This window comes from Balaenoptera borealis (genome assembly GCF_965194805.1).
Source record: "Balaenoptera borealis genome assembly, chromosome: 13".
Lineage (NCBI taxonomy): Eukaryota > Metazoa > Chordata > Mammalia > Artiodactyla > Balaenopteridae > Balaenoptera > Balaenoptera borealis.
The window spans coordinates 96,329,258-96,352,470 of NC_138870.1; the positions used below are offsets into that span (position 1 = coordinate 96,329,258).

Here is a 23,213-nt window from a genome sequence, read left to right on the forward strand (position 1 = left end):
GGCGGCGCTTCCTGGCTCCCTGGCGCGGCGGCAGGCTCGGCCACGTCACCGCCCCGCCAAGAGCGCGCTGGCGGAGCTGCGACGCTCGGGCGGGAGCGCGGAGCTCGGGGGCGCGGGACCCAGAGGCCGGGGCCGGGGACGTGGCAGTCACCTCGCCCGCCAGAAAGTTTCCCAGGAGTTGGCTGAGAGCGGGCCGGACCATGAACGTGTTTCGTATCCTGGGCGACCTGAGCCACCTCCTGGCCATGATCTTGCTCCTGGGGAAGATCTGGCGCTCCAAGTGCTGCACGGGTGAGGGGCGCTCCGGGCGGGAGGTGGGGCCCCGGGGGCGGAGGGCCAGCCCCACGCCCCTGCTGCAGGGCTTACGGGGAGCCTCCTGAATGTCTGTTGAGGGTGGGGACTTCGGCTTGGGGGTGCTTGAAATTGTTTTTGCGCAGCTCAGCTTCCAAAGAAAACTTAAAATTGTACCATATCACAGAAAAAGGACCCGCGGAAGTTACGGAGGTGGGATGGGCTTGCGCCTCCATTGACCCCCCTCTCTCCCCTGCTTGGCGTTGCCACTGCTAGTTGGAAGAGGAGGGGGATAAGGAGGAGGTGACACCCCCTTTGCTGCCCGGGAGCAGCATCCCTTGGGGCCCATTGTTCTCTCTGCCCTCACTCAGGCCCAGGGTGGGGACGGGGGCGCCGGGGAGAAGGAGGTGCACACACAGGAAGCGGCTCCAGACCCTCAAGGTCTTCTCTTTTCCTGCCCCCACCACTCTCCCCTCCCCCTCCCAGGCTTCCCCCCTCCCCCCAAGCTGGGCCTTCTTTCCTCCCCATCCTGTGCCTCAGGCGGCTATGATGTGGCAGGAGGGGCACCAGCCAGGCCCAGGTGGGCATGGAGCTGCCCATGAGCAGAAGCCCAGGGTCCCCCTTTTGCCCAGCAGTCTGGCCGCCCTGCTCGGGGGTTGGAGAAGTTTCAGGGCTGGACTGGTGGTGGCCAAACAGACCCAGTGTATTAAGAGGCTGCCCGAGCTGCCTGCAGCCATCTTTGTCCACTGGTGTCCTGGAGGCGCCTGCCCTGTGCTTGGCACTGGGGTGAGGGGATACAGAGAGGTGCCCAGGCTCCTTGTGGGCGCCAAGGAGGCAGAGTGGACCCCTGAAGGCTTCATGGAGGGAGCAGCTCTGTGCTGGGTCCTGGAAGACAGGCAGGGTGTCACCCAGGAAGGGTGTGTCGTGTCACAGAGGGCAGGGCATGTCCTGGGAATGGTGAGCAGCCCAATTTCGGGGTGGTCCGGGAGGGAGATGAGTCCAGGGGGGCGGGTGGTCATATGTGAAAGGGCCTTGTCTGTCAAGTAGGGAGTTGGGACTGGGAGCCAAGGAAAGTTCGGGAGCAGGGGAGGGGGCTCGGAAGGGGACTCTGGAAGCTGTGTGGAGAGGCTGAGAGAGGAAGCAGAGAGAGCATCGTGGAGGCTGCCAGCCCATGGGGCTTGGTGGGGGTGAGAGGTGGGTGCTGGTGTGAGGGTCATTGCGGAGGGAGTGATTCCAGAACTGGAGGCCATTCGGGTTTGGGGTCTCCAGGGAAATAGGCACTCACGGGCCCTCAGGTTCCCACTCGGGGGAAGTGGGCCAGGAGCCCTGAGAGGGGCTCCAGTGAGAGGAAGAATCTAGGTTGGACCTGTCCCTGCCACGGAGGGCCCTGGACGGGGTGAGCAGCCGTGACCAGGAGGGGGCTCTGTTCCCCATCCCACTCTGCCAGGCGTTGTACCAGGCACCTGGGATATAACCGGGCAACAGGCAGAGATCCTGGCCTGGTGGAGCTGACTCTATCAGTGGGAGACCGCCAACCAGCTACAGTGGTAGCAACCGAGTAAATGATACGGTTTGTCAGGGAAGCGAAGTGCTATGGGAAAAGGAAAGGGCAGGTGAGCAGTGGGGCCTGTGTGTGTGCAGAGAGGAATCAGCACAGGCCTGGTTGAGAACGGAGGGGGTGAGGTTCCTGGATGCCAGCCCGTCAGCCCCGAGGAGCAGGGCCTGGTGTGACACCCCTGTGACCCAGCCCCGAAGGCAGGAGACTGGAGCTTCATTCTTGCTCTGCCACAGACTCACTGTGTAACCTTGGGCCTCAGTTTTCCCATCTGTCAAATGGCAGGAGGTCTGTACCTGGCCAGTGGGTCCCCTGAGGGACTCTGGCCAGGTACTGGCTCCTGGTCTCCTCTGTGTCCTGGGGTCTCCATGCGCAGCTTGCTTTGGTGGAAATTATTCACTGCTTTCAAAACAGTGTGAAAAAAACATTGTGCTCAAGACCTCCAGGGCTCCCAAAGAGCTAAGGAAAATGTGAGTGAAGCCCAGGGGCCTGGCAGGCTGGGGATGGAAAGAGGGGAGAAGTGGGGAAAGGCCGAGTGAGGGGGTAGCCAAGCATCCCCCACTAGAGCCACCTCCTGGACCCTGCTGAATGGGGCTGAGGACCCCCCTGGCCAGACCTCAGTGAGGGCTCAGGGATATGGCATAACGAAAGGCATAGCTCCGAGCTGGACCAGTATTGCCTCCTGGACTCCGACCCCCTCCCCCAGGGGGCTCCTTCACCCACAGCCAGCCCCACTGTCAGACCCCCAGGGAGGCACTCGGGTTCTCATTGAATCCTATTTAGTTCTCACATCAGTCCTGCCCCATTTTATTATTTTTTAATTTTTAAATTTATTTATTTATTTTTGGCTGTGTTGGGTCTTTGTTTCTGTGCGAGGGCTTTCTCCAGTTGCGGCAGGCGAGGATCACTCTTCATCGCGGTGCGCGGGCCTTTCACTGTCACGGCCTCTCTTGTTGCGGGGCACAGGCTCCAGACGTGCAGGCTCAGTAGTTGTGGCGCACGGGCTTAGTTGCTCCGCGGCATGTGGGATCTTCCCAGACCAGGGCTCGAACCTGTGTCCCCTGCATTGGCAGGCAGATTCTCAACCACTGCGCCACCAGGGAAGCCCCAGTCCTGCCCCATTTTACAGATGAGGAGTATGAGGCTCAGGGTTGCCATGCTGGTAGGAAAGCTGGCAAGTGGACCCAGCCCTCTCCAGAATATTAGGGGCTTCAGCGGTGTTCATCCTCAGTCATTAGAATTGTCCCCTCTCCCCAAAATGTCCCTCACCAGAGGAATAATTAGAAAAGGCACAGATCAGGCGTACAAAGGAATCAAACCCTGAATCCGGTAATGTCACTTCTTGGTGTCAAACTCCCCAGTAGATCCATCATAGTTAGAATAAAATCCAGGGGTGAGGGGACAAAGGTGAGAGAGGCTCAAGGATGGCTCTTGGTTTTCTACCTTGAGCACAAAGGGGATGATGGTGGCAGAAGAAGGACAGAAGACAGGAGAAGGAGGGGGTTCAAGGGGAGACGGTGGATTTAGTCAGGCAGGAATATATAGGTCAGAGATCCAAGGAGAGTCTGGAGCCAGAGGGTCCCTTGTGTGTGGGATGGGATGGCAAAGGGACAGAGGGAGAAGAGAGGTAGCCCTCTGAGGATTAGGTGTTGAGAAGGACAGGAGTGGCCAGAGGAGGTGAGAAGCCGGCAGTGTGGACAGTCACAGAAACCTGGAGAAAGGTGTGGTTGGGATAGACGGAGTGCTCAGCTGGCTCTTGAGGAGTTGGGTGGGTGAGATAGAGTTGACGTTTGGATGCAGAAACGTGGGCATCAGGGACCATGGGAGTGGTTTGGTGAAGTATCCAGACTGCTGTGGGCTTAATGGGGCAAGAGAAATGGGAGGCAGGGCAGCTGCTTGCTTTTACCCAGGAACCACCTCCACGATGTATCAAAAGTGGGCAAAAGTTGACTAAGGAGCATGATGGCTAAATGTAGCCTTGATTCCTGGATTAGATCCTGGAACAGAAAAAGGGCATCAGTGGGAAAACGTGAAACCTGAATAAAGTCTGGAGTTCAGTCAATAGTGCTATACCAATGTCAGTTTCTTAGTTTTGGCAAATGTTCCGTGATTATGCACGGTGTTACCATTAGGGGAAGCTGGGTGAAGGGTAGGACTCTCTGTACTGTCTTTACAACTCTTCTGGAAATCTAAAATTGTTTCAAAATAAAAAGTTTAAAGAGACCAAAGCAGATGAGGAAATAGCATGGAAAGTACGAACCCAGTTTTGTCAACTTGATGCGTCCATATATGTCATATGTGTGCACATATGTGTCGTGTGTATGTGTGCAAAGATCTGGAAGACCAACAAAGATCTGGAAGATCGCACACTCAGATTTTGGGATTCAGGTGATTGTTACTTTTTTTTTTTTTTTTAAAGTATTTGTTTATTTATTTATTTATGGCTGTGTTGGGTCTTTGTTTCTTTGCGAGGGCTTTCTCTAGTTGTGGCAAGCGGGGACCACTCTTCATCGCGGTGCGCGGGCCTCTCACTATCGCGGCCTCTCTTGTTGCGGAGCACAGGCTCCAGACGCGCAGGCTCAGTAATTGTGGCTCACGGGCCCAGCTGCTCCGCGGCACGTGGGATCTTCCCAGACCAGGGCTCGAACCCGTGTTCCCTGCATTGGCAGGCAGACTCTCAACCACTGCGCCACCAGGGAGGCCCGATTGTTACTTTTTAATTTACATCTCTATGTATTATCTGGTTTTTGTTTTACAATGAGTAAAAATAGTCATAACTTTTATAACTAGAAAAAAAAGCTTTTTTAATCTTTAAAATTTGGAAAAATAAAATAGAATGCTCCCCTGGCCCTGTGCCTTCCTCCACCTGCTGTGGTCTCCCTGGTGAATCAGCACCTTGTAGAGTCGGTGAGTTGTTCTCCAAAAGATGGAGCTCTGGGGATTGTCAGTGGAACCCTGGGGGTAGAGCAAAGAGGAGCCTTGACACTACCCCCTGCAAGCCTGACTCCCCCCATCCCCACGCCCTCCCCAGAGCAGGAACCAAGGCAGGCACGCACAGGGGCCCTGGGAACTCAGTGTTCATGTCTTGATTTGGAGACTGGGTGACAGATTACAGCCTAAAGAGAGGAATAGACTCAAGTGACCCAATGGGAAGGGGTGTTTCCTGGCCCTCTGAGGGTGATAGTGTCTTGGACAGGGTGTCATTATGAAGTGGACACTCTGAAGGCCTTTCCAACTCAGGCTCTGGGCTTCTCGAGTGTGTGTGAGCCTGGCCGTCTGTGTTCTTATTGTCTCCTGTCCCCATCCGGCTACAGGCATCTCTGGGAAGAGCCAGATCCTTTTCGCTCTCGTCTTCACCACCAGGTACCTGGACCTGTTCACCAACTTCATCTCCATCTACAACACAGTAATGAAGGTAAGGGGGATGGGCAGCCATGGTGGGGGGCTGCCAAGCACCCCCCAGACGGTGAGACAGTATACTTGGGGACTTGGGCTGTGGAACCAGGCAGACCTGGATTTGAATCCTGGCTTTGCTGTTAGCAGCTGTGGGACCTGGGCTTGGGCAAGTCTTCTGACCTCTGTACACCTTGGTTTCCTCCTCTACCAAATGAAGAATAGGTGTACTTACCTCAGAGGATTTTGTTGTGAAAGTTAAACGAGGTAATAAATGTAAATACACAATAGCTGTCATATATTAAAAACTCAGTAAAGGTTAGCTATTACAATGGTTAAAAAATAAGCAAAAAATCAAACACGGTACCCTGAGCTTTCAGAGAACTTATTCGTCCATTTATCTGACAATTATTTATTGAGCACCTACTGTGAGCTAGGTACCTGAAGGAGATATACGAGGCGCCTATACTCACAGAACCTACATTCTAACCGGGGAGACAGATAATAAAACAAGTAAGAAAAACTGGTTAGGGATAAGGCTATGCAAATAAGTAAAATAGGACGATGTTTCCTTCAATTATAACGAAAGAAGTTTTAAAAACAGGGTTACGTGATAGAGAACGACTAGGGAGCTATTTAGGGAGTGTCATCAGGAAGGGCCTCTCCAAAGAGGTGACGTGTAAGCTGAGATCTGAGTGACACAAGGAATGAAGCTCAGAGGAAGAGCATTCTAAGCAGATGGAATAGCTGATGCAAAGACCCCCAAGACAGGAACAAGCTTGGTGTATTCAAAGGACAGACAGAAGGCAGGCACGGTGGGAGCTCAGCAGGCGAGGGCTACCTGTTGGTGGCAGGGGTGCCGATAGAGGGCTGGGTGAGGGCAGATGATCCAGGTGAACAGTTTGGATTCGGTTTTGCCATGGGAAGCTGTTGCTTTGAAGCTTGGTCCTGTTTTATAGACGGAGAAACTGAGCATCTCTCAGCCCTGGGCCATAGCTGTGAGGTTTGGTTGGGATGAGACATTTTCTGAGATTTTAACCAACCATCCAACACAGTTTAGTGGAAGGAGCCCAGGTTTCAGAGTCAATAAAGTGGGATGTAATGGTTTGGATGCTGGTAACAGAGACTTGAGTTATTTTAATAAGGTAAGGATTTATTTTTATCTCATTCATAACACAAAATCTGGAAGTGCATAGTCTAGGGCTGGGATGGCATCTCCTTTTAACTTTCTGCTCTGCCAGCTTTAGTGTAACCAGCACTTGGGTTTGTTACCTGTGCAGTTGCTCAGATGGGCCCTATGCTTGGTTTAATGCTTTGCTGTTGCCATTTTGAAATACTTATTTTTTAACAAGAAGCCCTGCAAATGATATAGCTAGTCCTGAATGTGATATCTAGCCTCAGGTTTGCCTCAGGGTCACAAAATAGGTGCTAGAGCTCCTACCATCACATCACATTCAGGACGGGAAGGAGGAGGAAGGGGAGAAAGAGCAATAGGTTGCCTGTCAGCTGGGTAAGCCCTTTTTAAAGAGCTTTCCAGTGACTTCCATCTACATGTCACTGACCATCCTTATCTGCAGAGAGCCTGGGAAATTAGTTTTTAGTTGGGCACATTGTCTAATAGGAGTCCTGTTTTTAAGGAAAAAAAGCTACATGGGAGGAATCCTACCTATCTTGCAGGGCTATTGTGAAGATGACATGAGATAATCTGTGTAATGTACCTAGCACCCAGAAGATATTTAACCGAAAGTGAGTTCTCTTTCTCCATATCAGGGATGTCCCTTTGGGATTCTGGGCATATTGTTTCTGGGCTTGGTGGAATGGAGGATGCTGTTACTTGTGCGGTGTTGAACTCAGTGTGAACTTAAGTCTGAGGTCCTGAAATCGCTGTCTCCTTAAATCCAACACAGAAGTAGCAAACACCAGCTGCTTAGTTTATTTCTCTGCCCAAGGGTCTGACTTGGGCAGTCCTGGCAGGGACTGTAAACCCAGCCCTTGCCATGGCTGAATGAGGTCTCGGATCCTCAAAGAGGCCAGTTTCCAAATTTGTGAAATGAAGAAGTGATCTCCATTTCATTGATTCATTCACTCATTCCAGCATTTGTTTTGTGCTGGGCCCTGAGTTAGATTCAGAGGTGGACAGGGCTTGGACCTGCTTATGGACTCTCCTCTCCCAGGGGAGACAGACTGGTGCACAGACATTTGCAGAACGTGTGCTCACAAGCAGCAATGAGTATTTTTACATGGGGGTATGGTGACACAGAGCATGTGTGCCTCGTTCTGGTGAGAAAAGACTTTGAGGAAATAACCTGAGCTTTGAAGTGCAAACATTAGTTTTCTAGGCTAGTGTCCTGGACCAGCAGAGCAGTATCACATACAAACTTGCTAGAAACGCAAAATTCTCAGGCTCGCTCAAACCTACTAAGTCAGAAACTCTGGGGGCAGGGGAAGGGGCAGCCATCTATATGATTTTGATGCACATTCAAGTTTGAGAGCCTCTGGCCTGCGTTAGAGGCCAGATCATAAGACTATTATATGCTGGAGGACAGCTACTGTAGTTAGAAAAAGAGCACTTTTCTGAAGGATTGATGGTCAACTGATTCAAGTCTTTGTGGAAGAATGCTCTCAAGTCACTGATGCAGATCCAGGAAGTTGAGGCTTTAAAAGAGCCCTGGGGGCTTCCCTGGTGGCGCAGTGGTTAAGAATCTGCCTGCCAATGCAGGGGACACGGGTTCGAGCCCTGGTCCGGGAAGATCCCACATGCCGTGGAGCAACTAAGCTGGTGCACCACAACTACTGAGCCTGCGATCTAGAGCCCTCGAACCACAACTCCTGAAGCCTGCACACCTAGAGCCTGTGCTCCGCAACAAGAGAAGCCACTGCAACGAGAGGTAGCCCCCACTCGCCACAACTAGAGAAAGCCCGCGCGCAGCAACGAAGACCCAACGCAGCCAAAAATAAATAAAATAAATTAAAAAAATAATAAAAGAGCCATGGAATGCCACTAAGTCCCCCGACAAAGACCAATTCTAGGTTTTTTTGCCTAACATTCCACAGTGAGAGGACGCCTGGGCACCTTTGAGTCTTCATGGTAGCACTATCAGTCCCAGTTAGAAGCATGGAGTTACTTAACAAAAAGGTCATTAGCTTCAGATTCTAGGTTCATTGGCCCAAGAGAAATGTGCAAGCACACTTCACCTTTTCCACCTTAAGGCAGAACACTAGCCCTTGGGTTTGGTAGGTCCCAACTCAGGGTGGCTTTGAAGCCCAGCAAATAGGTTGGGAAATGACTTTATCGATTCCCATGTGTCTCTCTCCCTTTTTAGGTGGTTTTTCTCCTCTGTGCCTATGTCACAGTGTACATGATCTATGGGAAATTCCGGAAAACATTTGACAGTGAGAATGACACATTCCGCCTGGAGTTTCTTCTGGTCCCAGTCATTGGCCTCTCCTTCCTTGAAAACTACAGTTTCACTCCTCTGGAGGTAAGGGAAGGGACCCAGAGTACTAATTCCCAAAGGTAAACACACTCCCTGAAGTCCTTACCTCTGGACCCTTGGTAACGTCTGGGCTACCTTTCTGCCACAACCATGGCCATTACTCTTGTATTGTTATAAGTTTAGAAATTGCCAATAAGCTCTTGACAGTGCTCCTCTTGAAAATGGGCACATCTAAATAGTCGTGTTCATAAACAAAGCAGGCATCACAGCACCACTTAAGACTAAGACCCTCTGTCCAACTGGTGATTAGTGGATATTAGAGCACAGTCCAGACCCAGATTTCAGCTCAGGTCTGGCCTCTGACCCAAGAATCTTTGGGGCAACAAGCATCTGAGGAGATTCTGATGCTGGTATTCATCGATTCCATTTTGAGAAACCACAGCCTCAATTAAAGCAAGTTTGTATGACAGAATTCTGCAACAATTAAAAATTGTTCTATAGCAACGTTCATGCTTGTGAAAAAAGCAGTACGCTTGAATCTCTTAAAAATATTTTTTATGTACAAAGAAAGGGGTGGAATGATACACTGATGAACATATTTAAAAATTTCAAGAACATGATTCTGGGAGTTCCCTGGTGGACTAATGGTTAGGATTTGGGCTTTCACTGCCGTGGCCCGGGTTCAATCCCTGGTTGGGGAACTGAGGTTCTGCAAGCCACGCGGAGCGGCAAATAAATAAGACCTGAATAAATGGTGAACTAGTTCATCTTAAAAAAAATTCTCTTTTGCTTCACTGTATTCTCTCCAATAAACATTATTTTAGTAACTAAATTCTAAAGATGGCCCCTTCTTGATCAGCCTCCTCTGGCTACTTATCTCTTTGGCTCAGATCCTCTGGACTTTCTCTATCTACCTGGAATCAGTGGCCATCCTGCCCCAGCTCTTCATGATCAGCAAGACTGGAGAGGCTGAGACCATTACTACTCATTACCTGTTCTTTCTTGGGCTATACCGGGCCCTCTACTTGGCTAACTGGATCAGGCGGTACCAGACTGAGAATTTCTATGACCAAATTGCAGTGGTGTCTGGGGTAGTACAAACCATCTTCTACTGTGACTTCTTCTACTTGTATGTGACCAAAGGTAGGTGCTGTGAGAACCGTGTTGCTGGCACTGCCTCAGTTACCAATCGAGTCAGTGTTTGAGGGGCTACGGAAGTGAACAGAGGCAGGTCTGTGCGCCCCTCATGGTGCTTACATTCTAACATGGGAAGACAAATGTCTTCAGGAAACTCTGTTAAGTGCCATGAAAAAATAATACAGACCAGTAGGATATTTTAGGTACTAAGTAGTGTACAGGGAAGACAGCTATGAGATAACATTTGACAAAATACTTGGGTTAGGAAAATATAGGACAAATACATTCCAGAGAGAACAGCTTAAGTGTAAGCCCCAAGGCAGGAACCAGCTTGGTATGATAAAGGACAAAAAGGCTAGTACAGTCAACTGTAAACCTAGATATGGCAGGTCAACCAAGATTAATCACCTAGGGCCTCAGTTAAGTCAGGGTAAGGCATTCACACTGCATTCTAACCACAAACGGCAGCAATTGGGGTCATCTGAAAACCAACCCACCAGCTGCTGCGTAGGATAAAAATCAGCCAAAGCAGGGAGGTTATGGAGCAGTTGGAATTGTCCAGGAGGTGGTCATCAGTGGAAAGAGATGGGGACATTTCTCGAGAGTGGAGTTGATAGGAACTGTCAATGCACTGGGTGTGAGATGTGAAATAAATTGAGGACAACTGCTAGATTCATGGCCTGCCAAAAGAGGGGGTGGTGGCATCAGGGTCCAACATGGGGTCAGTGAACCTGTAGTTAACCTGCAGTGATGTTTCCCCTTGGCTCTAACATCTGAATACATACTGTGAAATAGGCATTAGATACTAAGATTATGCACAAAGTTAAAAAGGAGTCCTTTCATGGTAGATTCTAATTTCATTTTCTTCTAGTCCTTAAAGGAAAGAAGTTAAGTCTTCCAATGCCAATTTGAAGGTCCTCAGAGATGTTCTACACCTTAACATGGACATGAAGCAAACTATTTGAAGTGTTCTCCTGGGTGACTTTTACATGACTGAGACCAAATGTTAAAACTGAATTCAGAAAAATGCTTAGTGTGGAATTCAGCAAAGCGCTGATCATTCTATCTAGAAGACCTTCTCATCAGTATCTCCCTTAAATTATAGAGGTAATTAAAACTTGGGCCAATTACATAAGTATGGTATCCTCACAGTGTCAACTGGACCATCATAAAAACCTTAGGTGTTTAACCCATGAATGGATCAAGTCAACTATTGCTCTCTAAGGCCCTAGTGTGAGACTCATGCTAAGAACAGCCAATCCCAATCTGGAAATATACCCTGCTGTGTATAAGGCAAAAGCCCCAAATGCAGATCACAGACAGTCCCAAGTATTAGGAGTGTACTGTTGTGATTAATTTTCACTTTCCAGGTAGGAGACCATCAAGTTTAGGGAGTCAAGATACAAAGGTGATATGACAGGTGGGAAATGTTATGAGGAAACAAATACCCCAGGCTTTACCTACTAAGTACTGTCTTGTTGCTTCGTGACTCAAATTTTCGCACTAAGAACAATTAATCCCACCCCCCCTTTCACATTTTTAGGCGCTAACTAAGGTGTTAGTCAACCAACATGGTCTTGAAGCAAATAAAACTCTTAAGAGACTGTCACTGGCCTGTAGTCAGAATTTTTTAAGCAATAAAAATCTCACACCTTATTGTCAAGTGTTTTATTTATACCTACAAAAGAAACAAGATGGTATCAAAAGGACAATTTACAAACTAAGAATAGTAACATAAGCTCTTAAGCTCTTAGCATCCTGTGCCTGAACATCATACATCTACAAATCTTTCAAGTCTTAACGCAACAGGAATGTGTTCAGAAACCAGCAAGGACATAAATAGAGAGAGCACTGATCCCAAGCAAAAGCCACCAACCTTTTAGATGAGAGAAGTCCACACAATGAATTGTTAGGGAGGGACTGGGGAGAAGCAGCCCCACAGCTTAATATAGAAATCCTTTCCCTAAATGAGTTTCAATCATGACTACAATAATTAGCATCAAATGAGGATTCTTCTGCTCACGTTCTGAAGCAAAGGCAGAACCTGAATTATGAGTGGCAGACATAGAGGCAGAAGACTTAACTCTGGAGCTATACAGGAAAAACTACTAGATTTCAGCTGTGCTCAGGTCACAACAGCTTTTGAGTTTTGGGATATGCCGTTATTTTGACTTTATGATTACAACATCCCTGGTGGAAAAAGGAAAGCAAGCAGCAGACCAAATACTGCTTGCTTGCCCAGAGACCTTTCCCGCAAAGGGATGCTTTCAAGACTTGCAAGAGAGTAGGACACCCCCTGTGGTGGCACCTTTGTGTAAAAAAAAAAAAAAAAAAAAATCAGAATTTTGGTGTAGAAAAAAATGCCTACAATGGACTAATCAGTGCTTAGACGAACTTTTTTGGAGGGGGGAGACACTTTGGTTTGAAAGCACAGAGCGGTGTTGCCATGTTTTTCCTGTGCCTACCATCCTCCCTCAGCCTCAACTTCTATAAGGAGGAGAAAAAGAAGTTAAGAAAGAAGAAAGTGGGGGGGGGGTGGGGGGAGATGTCAAAGTTCTCACACGCATACATTTCAGCTTATGCTGACAACCTACCTGTATGTCGCACATTCAACCACACTTTCAGTACCCCTCAGAAACAATCCCTTCTCTCTCCCTGAAGAATTTTACGAGGAAAACAAAAACAAAAACCTCAAGTATTTAGATATTTTGATCTTACAAACCAGCAAGCACTCTCAGGCCTAAGCCAAAGAATGCAGTGGAGGCTCCCCCCTTTAACTACACTGTGAATGAACAATATCGATAACAGTATTAAAAAATTAAGTCCCACACTAGATACGAAAAGATTTCTGAGGCTGTCTGATCTCCCTGTCCTGTTACAGTGAACACAAGAGCAGAAAATTCTTTCCAGGCCCATCTGCTATATGAAGTCTCAGTAATTACTAACAGTTGGTATTACTATGAAGGGGACAATCTCACCTACCTTTCAGGTGGAGGAAAAGTAAAAGGACTTGGACTTTAGTCCTCTGTAACTTTTCTTAAGCACTACCTACCTGTAAAAAGCTGAGTGCAAAAGGATGCTGAGGAAAATCTGCACCCAAAAGCTGTTACAAAGCACTGCAGAGAACGGGAGTATGAAGAGAGTAAGAGTTCTTAATAAACCCTTAAGACCCTTCAAGATAACTTGGCCAAAAGGGCTGAGTAGCTGGCAAAGGGTTGCTTTTACTCTAGCTCTACAAATACTGAGTTTAAAAAGAAAATCTGCCCACGGAGTATACTGTTTATAATTAAACGTGGTTCTCACTCTGCAGGTGAATGCATATTTAACTGGTTCATAAATTTCCAGTGAGCATTTATGTTCATTCTGCTCACAGCAGCTGTCTGGTTGGAAAATGAATTTCACAGATGGTCCCTGGTAATATGGGGAAGAAAAATAGGCAGCTTCCACCCAGATGCTGAGATGCTACATTTAACCATTACAATAAACATTTGGGGTTTTTAATTTAAAGGATACACTTAAAAAAACTCAAGACTCAGCAATTTAATTTCTAACCTGACAACTAAAATGGTTATTTTTCAGTAATTGGGAAGGGGGAAGGCAGAGTGTAAGGGAGACAAAGCCAATTAGGAATTTTTAAAAATACTGTCAAATGCACTTAACAAGCAATCAGCCAAAATGACAATGGCAAAGCACTGTCTTAAAAACTCATCAGGCCTGAGGAACCCTGTTCCAGCTTGAAAAAACATTAAAAAGCATTACAGAAAATGTGCAGGGAACTCCCTCTTGGTTTTCTATTCCAGTAACGAGAGCAATTTAAAGCACAGATGCCGTCTTCTTCTGCAGAATTCAACCCTCTACCCTCCCCCCTACCCCAACTCAGGACAACAAAAAATGGGCTCCCACAAAAGGGCCTAACACCTTACTTTTTAAGATGAAAAATAGCTCAAACATCCTCAACATGCAAGAAGTTGGAGGGAAAAAAAATCTCTTCCAGTCGGCTATACATATATATATACTTTTACAAAATCTGTTATTACAGACTGGATCATTTTGGCAGGCAGAAAAAACCTGGCAGTGAATTCTAACTAATCTGCATGAAAGACAAATCACAATGGTTGGGGAAAAAAATTAAAAAAGAAAAAGAAAGAAAAAGGGAAGAAGAAAAAAAGGAAAAGATAGCGTTCCTTTAAATGTAGTTAAGTCTGCACAAGTCACTACCACCTGAGTGGCTTCATTTACGTGAAGGAGGAGGGGGAGGAGGAGGGGGTGGGTACTGGTACGCAGTCTGCCCCATGTAACCTATCATATTGGTAGCTCCCGGAGGCTGTGCAAACTGTTGTGACATCAGTGGCTGTGGCTGCTGCCCAGACCGGCCCATCCCACTAAACTGCTGGCTAGAGCTCTGTGAACTTCTCCCAGTTGAGGTGGTGCTACTGGCCCCGTAAGTGCCAGCACCATATTCTTGGGCTGTGTAACCACTGGTGCCATAAGCAGCTGCCCCATAGGTGCCTTGACCATAGGTGTATTGGCCTGCTTGTGCTCCAAAGGCAGAATTTGGACTTCCATAGCCACTACCGTTAGCATAACCGGCTCTATCGGTTTCACCACGATCCCGATAGCTTGCAGAGTCTCTCCGGCCACCATCTTTGACCCCTCGAAGCCTCCGGTCACACTCATCCTGATACATCAGATTGGGATTGTTGGCTGAAGAAGTAGTCCGGTATCGAGAACGACCTCCTGATGAGGACACAAGGAATTTTCAATGCTACATATATGATCCAAACATAACCACATGTAAAAATGCTACTCAGTACAAAAGTATTCAATATTCTTTCTTGATCTTTAATTAAGCGCTAGGCCAGCTTCCAAATCAGCACTTTATACTCAAAAGAACGGTAAACATTATTAAAGGATATTCAACTTCTCACCTCTTAGGCCCTTTCTTTATTTGAGGATTACCAAGAAACACACTCTTAAAAATGTAAGAAAAATGGTAAGGAAGGTGTAAAAAACAAAAAAAGGCATGCAGCTAAGTTCATACGACCACGAAGGGATCCTCTACCAGTGCACACTGGTTCTCAAATGTTGCTTTGCAGACCTAACTGCATCAGAATCATCTCACAAGTTTTAGGGAAAAAGTTCAGGTTTCTAGTTCAATTCCAAACCCACTTAAAAAAAAAAACTGCATTTTAAAACCCTCGAAGGGAATTCTGATGTAAAGCTCCAACATACAGTAAGTGGGGGGAAAACATCCTATCAAACCTATCAAACTTGTAGGCAGGAAACCCAGATCCTACTATATTTTGCAACTGTCAAATTCAGATCCAGTAACTACGCCTGTCTCTACTACCATGAAATGGTATAAAATTACTGATTTCTCCATATGGAAAACCGAAAACCTAACATACTACTAAGGCTATGACAGGCTCCCAAACTTCATATTGTCTTACTTAGAAGAGATTATGAAAAATTATTAAGCAACATACATTAACCTTCACTGGCTTAAAAAAACAAGGCACAATGAACACACAAAAAAGATACCTTGGCAGTACCTGGAAAACTCCAGGACTTACCCTTACCCCCTCCTCCGCCGCCTCCTCTGTGGTCCACCAGCTGCATCAGTTTTGGATTGATAGCCTGATTAGCCTCTTCCAGCACTTTGATCAACTCTCTGGCCTGCTTTAGGTTCCCTGGGGTGAAGAAGGTGTAGGCGGTGCCCTTGTTGGTGCTACGGGCTGTTCGGCCAATACGGTGCACATAATCCTCTGAGCTGTTTGGATAGTCATAGTTGATCACAAACTTGACATCTTCCACATCTTCAAAGCCAACGATGAGTCAGTGTGTAGGTTGATGTGGCAGGGAAAGAGAAGGTAAAGGACATGCCAACAACAGGTGGGAAGCACGAATGCAGATGACAGCAAGAGGAGAGAAGATTAAGTTAGTAACCACTCTGAACAGGAACAAAAAAAGACTCATCCCAACAGAGTAAAAGAGGATTAATGATGCTTGGGACATGCAGAGGAAGCGGCATCTCTATCAGCTGTAAAATCCTAAGGAAATCTCATTCAACCATCCAAGCTCCTGCCTCTTCTGTATCTTAACCAATATACTGACAGGAGTTGTACCAAATTCCAGTTCCATCCTTTTCAAAACTGGAAATGTAGAAGGTGATACCATCCTTAAGCTACAAGGCCAAATCACTTCTACTCTGTTGGGAGAAGCCTGGCAAAATCTACCAGTAATATAACAAACTTACCTTTAAACCAGTCACAGAGCAAAATGAAAAGAAAAAAAAAAACAAAAAAACAAAAAAACAAAAACTTCATATACTTTATTACTACATTTTCATGGAGACTTAAGATATTTAGGTTAAATTTTTTTTGCTTATATTAAAATAAAAAACAAAACTGATCAGAGCCAAAGTTAAATACACACTTATTTTCCTTTGCAGAAATATCCAAATTACCTTTCCTCTTTCAATTACCACAAGAGCACATTACACTAAAATTTCACTGTACTACCAAGCCCAGCTCTGCCAAATGAGGTTTTTTTCTCAACTCAAGGTTACTTCAACTCAGTCCTTGCTTCAATTATCAAAGATTGTCTATGTAACCTGGAAAATTAAACAGCCAAAGAGTGTGGGAAAAACCATGAAACCTTGAGACACGAGTTTAATGTTCTGTCCACTGCTGGGAATTGGATTGAATAACCTCCTAAAGCTTAAAGTATGTAAATGTTAGTGTAATGCTTTCAGCTAAATGTATATTTTTACCTACTTAAACAAACAAATCTAAGAATATAACAAAGAATCCTAATGTTTTGTGGAAAAAATCTGCATTTTACAAAGAATATTCAGAAAATATCCTAGATAAAACACAGATTTTTGTGATATAAATAATTAAAAAACATTCTCTGTTTGTTACCAGACCGATGCACACTCCCTCCTCCTTTGGGAAACCGCTGCAGCCGATCCCGTCTCTTTGCCTTTTATTTTTGGCGGCCTCCTTTCGAAAACTCCGCCTTCTGACACGGGACCACTGGAGCGCGGGGAGCATGCATCAAGGGTCCGTGGCAGTGAGAAGTCCCCACACACGCTCGCTCTGTGAACTGGCTTAGATGCTTCTCTGTAGCCCCATTTGGTTGCCAAGCGCCGGAGAACCTGGGTTCGGGTAAAAATTTCAGGTCCTCCAACGCCTCCCCCAAGGATAATTGGGGTGATTGTAGAAAAAAATAATTAATAAAAAAAAATGTAAGTTACATCCAAAGGGTCAGACTGCATCTATTGCCCAGACTGGATTAATTTCAGGGGGAAAGGGGAGATGATTTAAAAAAAAAAAAAAAATTCAGCTGTTGTTAAAGGGCCTGTGAAGAAAGGGGCATTATGTCTGTTTCTTATTACAATAAAGGCTCCTCAGTCTTTACTGACCCCTAAAGTCCTGAAATCACACCAGAAAGACGAGAAGGCACTTATCACAGGGGGCAGCGTGAGTCTCCGGCTAGGGTCGTTGACGTAACAAAGGGAAAACAAAAATTTACAGGGCCAGGATGGATGTGAGACGGGGGGAATGGGGAATTATGCTCCATGACCACATCTTCAGGGCTAGGATAATGCTCCTTACTCACTCCCCCTGTGTATGACCACAGGCAGCAGAGCAGGTTGAATCATTGCGCTGGATGCACAGATGTGTGCTTTCCTAGCAGAAAGCACTGGGGACTGGAGTCAACAGTTCAGCTATCAACACTTGGGAATACTTCTGGAAGGGTTCAATAGGGGGCAGACATGGTGCAAGTTCTTCATACTAGAAAGGTGGCTTGTGTGTGCACAGATATAGCTGGCTGAGGGCACATAAGAGCAAGCGCAGAACTTGTTTCTCTCCAGTCTAGTCTAGCCTGCCCTGATGTTATTTGTGCACTGTCACAATATTACCTTGGTGTCTTTAGAGAAGATGCTGTTGCAGGGTAAGAAATCAAAAAGTTAATGTTTTGGCCAGCTGCCCAGGGTAAGAACTTTTTGTCTGACAAGCCCTATGACATGGCCTGAATCTCCAATCACTAATTGGGAGGGGCTGAGACTAGCCAATAGGCTCATCTAGAGCTGCTTCGGGCCAATGTAGATTTGCCTCGGCCATGTACTGAGTGATCTGCAGCTGCTATCAAAGCTTCTGTTAAAAAACAAAACAAAATAAATTCAATACTTTTAGTTTAACAGTGTGTAGTTTAAACAAAAAAAGGAAAAATAAAAAATATCCCACTGGAAAGGGAATAAATAGTGGTTTCCGGAGGATGACTATTATAAAATTATGGGAATCGAAGAACTTACCTGAAGGGAACATTTAAGAGGCCATCGCTCGACAGGAAGTGAAAAAAGGCCTGGTGACTCAGCTGAAAATTGCACCCCTGTCTAATGAGGTAGAAGCCTTCACTTTCCAGGATCTTGTAGGACCTTGGTCAGCATTCTGCCATTTTGGTGGGTTTTCCCCTTCCTTTTGATTTTTTTACAAGGCAGCAAACAAAGGGGCCCAAAACAAGCACTGATGTTGAGTAACAAGAAACAGACTCAGATACCTTCCCTCTCCCCTCTCTTGGATGAGTGGGGGTGGGACGAAGAGTCTAAGTTATTCTAATGGCAGCCAATTGATTTGGTTTAGAAATGCAGGGGGACATGGAACAAATATTTTAAATTGTCTAGGCAAGATGCACAAAGAAGCTACCAGCACATAGCAAGCCTGTTTAAAAACCACCATCACTGAAAGCTTTTATGTAAACTGCTTTCAGGCCTCAGCCTCTTCTCCCAACAGGTCCAAGTTCTAACCGCACAGATCCAGACATGACCTCAGAGGGCAGAGACAATTTTTCAGTCATGGCTGCAAGTCACCACCTCTGAAGGAGGGAATGATGAGTGCAATGTTTAAAAAGCCTTCATTACTTTTGTATTCCAGTTTGAATACTTGCTCTCTTTATGTTGAATATCATAAGGGAATATGGTGCTTCTCGCCTTCCTGGGCAAGAAATTAGTTATCTGTCAATAATTTAAAAATATCTTTGTGACAGAAATACTCTATCATTTTTTAAAATATAAGTTTTGAGTTACACCTGTTTTGCTCAGAATAATGGGCACAAAATATCTCTGTATACCTTAACTCGTAATGGATTGAAAACTCCAGAACATCAGCTTCAAATTAAGTTCTTAAATTGGAAGACAGCGCATCGATGATATGAGTATGGGTGGGAGGAGGGGATAACCGAGTGCTCATGATAGTTTTACTTCAGTAAATTAAATTGGGCAACGCAGATTTAATTGCTGAAAGATATCATATCTACAGATTTACTAAATCCCAAGAATATATTAGCATTTATGGAACTGGACATCCGCAGATAGATTGGTAGAGGGAAAAAAATAACTGAAGAAACTAGCTTCTAATAGCTAGGTTCAATTGGGCTCATTTTATTCACCCAGAATATAGAATAAAACCAGGAAGAAGTTGAGCTGTGCAAATGAATGTCTCCTCTCCCTCTAACGGTTTAAATAGTCATGCCTAGGCCTTGCTGCAGACCAAAGCCTGTTTGTTAGGAGCAGGAAGAGACTTTGAAAATAAAAGGAAAAAAAACCCCAAAAACAAACAAAAAAACCCACCAAGGTTAAAAAAAAAAATCATGGGGGGGAGGGGAATCACGTACTTTGTATGTAATTCTTCTCTTTTAAATATTTAACTAAACACATGTATATGCAACTCTAATGTGAAAAGACAAGCAAATCTTTTAACCAAAAGATACAGATACCATTGACAGAGACACCTATCTATACAAACCTAGCCCACGGGAGGCTACATCTGTGGCAATGAGAATGGGAGCCTTTCCAGAACGGAACTCTGAAAAACAAGGATAATACCACGAAAGCCAAGTTATAAAATTAAGGTTACATCGTGATATATCTTAAAATATGACCAAATAAACATTCCCAGCTATCTGGCCTTCTTACCCTATCATATTAAAACTTCAAGTAATGGTGTAAGAACACGCCAAGCTCTTTTAAATTTAAAGATAATAGTAATTCTTTTGAAAATATTTATTATACTCACCTTTATAGCAGAGGAGCAACAGATCAAAAAATTTACCTCTAATAATGAAGTACCTTTAAAATTGTATGGCAATGTGTAACAAAATTAACATGAGCTGGAAATTTTCTTCCCTTAAATTATGACAGCAAAGTTGTCTCCCAAATAAAACAAAACCAAAAGTGGGAGTGGGGGAGGGGGTATGGAAAGGGAGGAAGTTTAAAAGATGTGGAATGAAAGGAGAAACCATTAACTTTGCCCTGTGAAATAACAGAATATATATACTGGTCTCTGCTCTCAGTTCCTGGCACAGAGCTCCTAAAACCCTTGTAAAACAGGGATGCTAGGAGAATCTTTTATTCTAATACTTAAGTCTTTGACCCTGGTCCCTGAACAAGAGTTCCTAAACAAGAACAACAACAAGAACAAGAACAAGATAGGAATCTTTGTTCTAGTGAAAAGACACTTGATGGGCTCCAGAATAGCTCCTGGATGGAGCTTGTTCACCAGAAAGACCAAGCCATGATCAGAGAAGCTTGGCACTTTGAACCCCACTCCCGGAGAGGAGAGGAGAGGAGAGAGGAGAGGGAGACTAAGTTAACGTGATGAAGCCTCCATTAAAATCCCACAAGTATGGGATGTGGGGAGCTTCCGGGCTGGTGTACATATCTATAAAGACAAGAACTCATTAGATAAAGAAAGGGTGGTCTAAGTGGTGAAAAAGTGGTGTAAAGAGCCAGAATTAATGACCTTGAAGTATGGTGGAGATGACAAAAATGCCCCCAATATTCAATTAACTAGAGCAGAGCTAGGCAAACACTGGTCTTTGGGTCAAATCTGGTACAATGCCTATTTTTGCAAATAAAGTTTTGTTGGAACACAGTCAGGCTGTCTCTTTACATAATATCTATGGCCATTTTTGTGCTACAACAGCAGAGTTGAACAGTTGTGACACAAAGCACTATACAGTCTGCAAAGCCGAAAATATTTACTACCTGGCTCTTTACAGAAAGTTTGCCAATCCCTGAAACAGAGTATAAGGACAATGCTTAGTTTTGAACTCACCATTAAGTACCCAATCTCTTTCTGGTTGACTCTTGTCTCCATGGATACACATAGCTGGCCAACTGTCAGAAGAAAAGAGCAAAGTACATGTTAGGCATTGTTGAAGTATTATACAACATTCACAACACCAATTTAGAAATTCCTACTGAACTATAAAATCTGAGGCAAATTAATTACCTCAGTGCTGCACTCACCCATCTCTGCGCATCCTTCGAGTGAGGTCATCACAGCGTCTTTTCGTCTCTACAAATATTATTGTCTTATTTTCCTTTTCAGCCATTATTTCCTCCATGAGTTGGATCAACCTGAGAACAAGACCAAACAATTCAGTCATCCAGAGAAGACCCCCCTACACATCACGCAGAAGCTATGTTTGCATTATCAACCCTCCAAAGCTTTAGTACTTTCTTTTCAAATTACTTTCTCTACAGCTGGTAATTATCAGAACTGGGATTCAAATCCAAGGATCCAGAATCCTTGCCTTTAACCACAAGCTCTGATGAATAATATAAAGAATGGACTGTTGGAAAGCTAGCAATGCTTTTAATGTTTCCAAGCCTAAAAAATACTGGCTTCTATAACACTTTAGTTTTGGAGGATTATTAGGAAAGGTTTATCAGCATCATCAAAACAGTGAAATCTTTCATACTTGTGGTCTTTTTCACTTTCCATGCAGACGTCCACAATCTGGAGGATGTTGTGGTTGGCACTCAACTCCAGATTGCCTACGTTAATCTGGGTGTAATCACGAAGGAAATCCTCTGCAAGCTGTCTTACTTCTTTTGGCCAGGTTGCACTCCACATTAATGTCTGCCTATCAGGCTATCCGGAAAGGAAAGGAAAGGAAAGGAAAGGCTTTCTTTTAGATTAAGTAACTACTACAGGCAAAGGGTATAAGACAACGAATTATCAGCTTTACACACCCTGATTTGGTCAACAATTTTACGAATCTGGGGTTCAAAGCCCATATCAAGCATTCTGTCAGCCTCATCCAGTACAAGGTAAGTACATCGGCGAAGATTTGTCTTTCCTGACTCCAGGAAATCTATCAGGCGTCCAGGAGTAGCTATACAGATCTCGACACCTGTAAAACAAAACCAAAGATCTATCCAACTAAGAATTCTTTATACACTGTTCAAGCCTCAGCAAACTAAGAAGCACCAACTCTGGTGGTTGTACTCAGTGCTGCAGAGCACGAACTAAATTTTAACACAGTGCCTGGAAAAGCATGATGTAACAAAAATTGATGTATAATCATCCAAACCTCGACAAAGTTTAAGTCTCCAGTCACACTGAACTTCCCTAAAATAGCATTTTAACCATATTTGAGAATTTCTAAGCTGCTAAAATACTGATCTCCGCCCCCACCAGAATCCACTATTTTCTTCTTCAATTTCATTTACAGAAATTGGTAAAAATGAGAGAAACTAGTAATTCTTAAAACACTAATTTTTTAAATTACCTCTCTCCAAGTCTCGAATCTGGGGACCTTTAGGAGCACCTCCATAAATGCAAGTGCTCTTCAATCTAGAACATTTGCCATAGTCATCAGCCACCTGCTGTACCTGCTGGGCAAGCTCTCTGGTAGGAGCCAGAACTAGACACTAAAACAAACAAACAAACAAATCACTTGAGACACCTATCCCAAGTTTAAGGAGGAAAAAAAAAGTACAAAAAGGTTATTTCTCTATTGTGAGAAACACAATTCTCTATTGTGTAATTTGGTACTTTCAAAGTATGTGATGGGGTGGGGAGTTGGGAAGGCAGGGGGTATAAGACAGTGCATTGGAGTGTGGCAAAAATTATGAGAACTAATACTAGGCATGTGGTATGATGGTTGACTTTTGACACATGATTCATTACCGTTATGTGTGCTATGTAATAAGTAGATTTACAGACTGTTACCTAGTTTTAACTAAACAACTCACAAAATGAGTAAGTAGCTATAAAATATTCCTGCAAAACCATGGATTAAATATTAGAAACAAATTGGGAGATTGGGATTGACTTATATACACTAATATGTATAAAATAGATAACTAATGAGAAACTGCTGTATAGCACAGGGAACTCCACTTTGCTGTACAGTAGAAACTAACACAGCATTGTAAATCAACTGTATCCCAATTAAAGAAAAAAAAAATTAGAAACAGATGAACAGGAAATGAGCAAAGCTGACACTTTTCTGACATCTAGTTTAAGCTCTTAGCCAGGCACATTAGGCAAAAACAAGGATGACTTATACACAACGTGAAAGAAGTTGGCCAAAAAATACAAAAT

General features: G+C 44.9%; 2 protein-coding genes across 4 annotated transcripts in view; one reads left to right on the plus strand and one right to left on the minus strand.

The window, feature by feature from the left end:
- Positions 1–11,469, plus strand: KDELR3 (KDEL endoplasmic reticulum protein retention receptor 3). The gene is made up of 5 exons (XM_082352825.1): positions 1–291; positions 5,161–5,261; positions 8,563–8,721; positions 9,567–9,819; positions 10,685–11,469. The coding sequence occupies exons 1-5, from the start codon at positions 201–203 to the stop codon at positions 10,723–10,725; spliced, it is 645 nt and encodes a 214-aa protein (XP_082208951.1). The 5' UTR covers positions 1–200; the 3' UTR covers positions 10,726–11,469.
- Positions 11,467–23,213, minus strand: part of DDX17 (DEAD-box helicase 17) — an 18,796-nt gene continuing 7,049 nt past the window's right edge. Inside the window, exons 6-13 of one of the 3 annotated variants that reach the window (XM_082352745.1) lie at positions 22,396–22,537; positions 21,857–22,017; positions 21,583–21,755; positions 21,128–21,238; positions 20,934–20,995; positions 19,623–19,682; positions 15,387–15,629; positions 11,467–14,550 (exon numbers count right to left, since the gene is read on the minus strand). In XM_082352745.1, the coding sequence (XP_082208871.1) occupies positions 14,045–14,550; positions 15,387–15,629; positions 19,623–19,682; positions 20,934–20,995; positions 21,128–21,238; positions 21,583–21,755; positions 21,857–22,017; positions 22,396–22,537 (1,458 nt within the window). In that variant the 3' untranslated portion in view covers positions 11,467–14,044. Of the gene's footprint in view, positions 14,551–15,386; positions 15,630–16,736; positions 19,683–20,933; positions 20,996–21,127; positions 21,239–21,582; positions 21,756–21,856; positions 22,018–22,395; positions 22,538–23,213 lie in introns of those variants that run through there. The other 2 variants (XM_082352746.1, XR_014233778.1) reach the window with 2 other exon arrangements.

Bases quoted from the DNA above. Each gene is read 5' to 3' on its own strand.
- KDELR3 (XM_082352825.1), top strand. From the start codon at position 201: ATGAACGTGTTTCGTATCCTGGGCGACCTGAGCCACCTCCTGGCCATG. The intron at 5,262-8,562 runs GTAAGGGGGATG...CTCCCTTTTTAG, and splicing joins TCTACAACACAGTAATGAAG to GTGGTTTTTCTCCTCTGTGC. The intron at 8,722-9,566 runs GTAAGGGAAGGG...TCTTTGGCTCAG, and splicing joins ACAGTTTCACTCCTCTGGAG to ATCCTCTGGACTTTCTCTAT.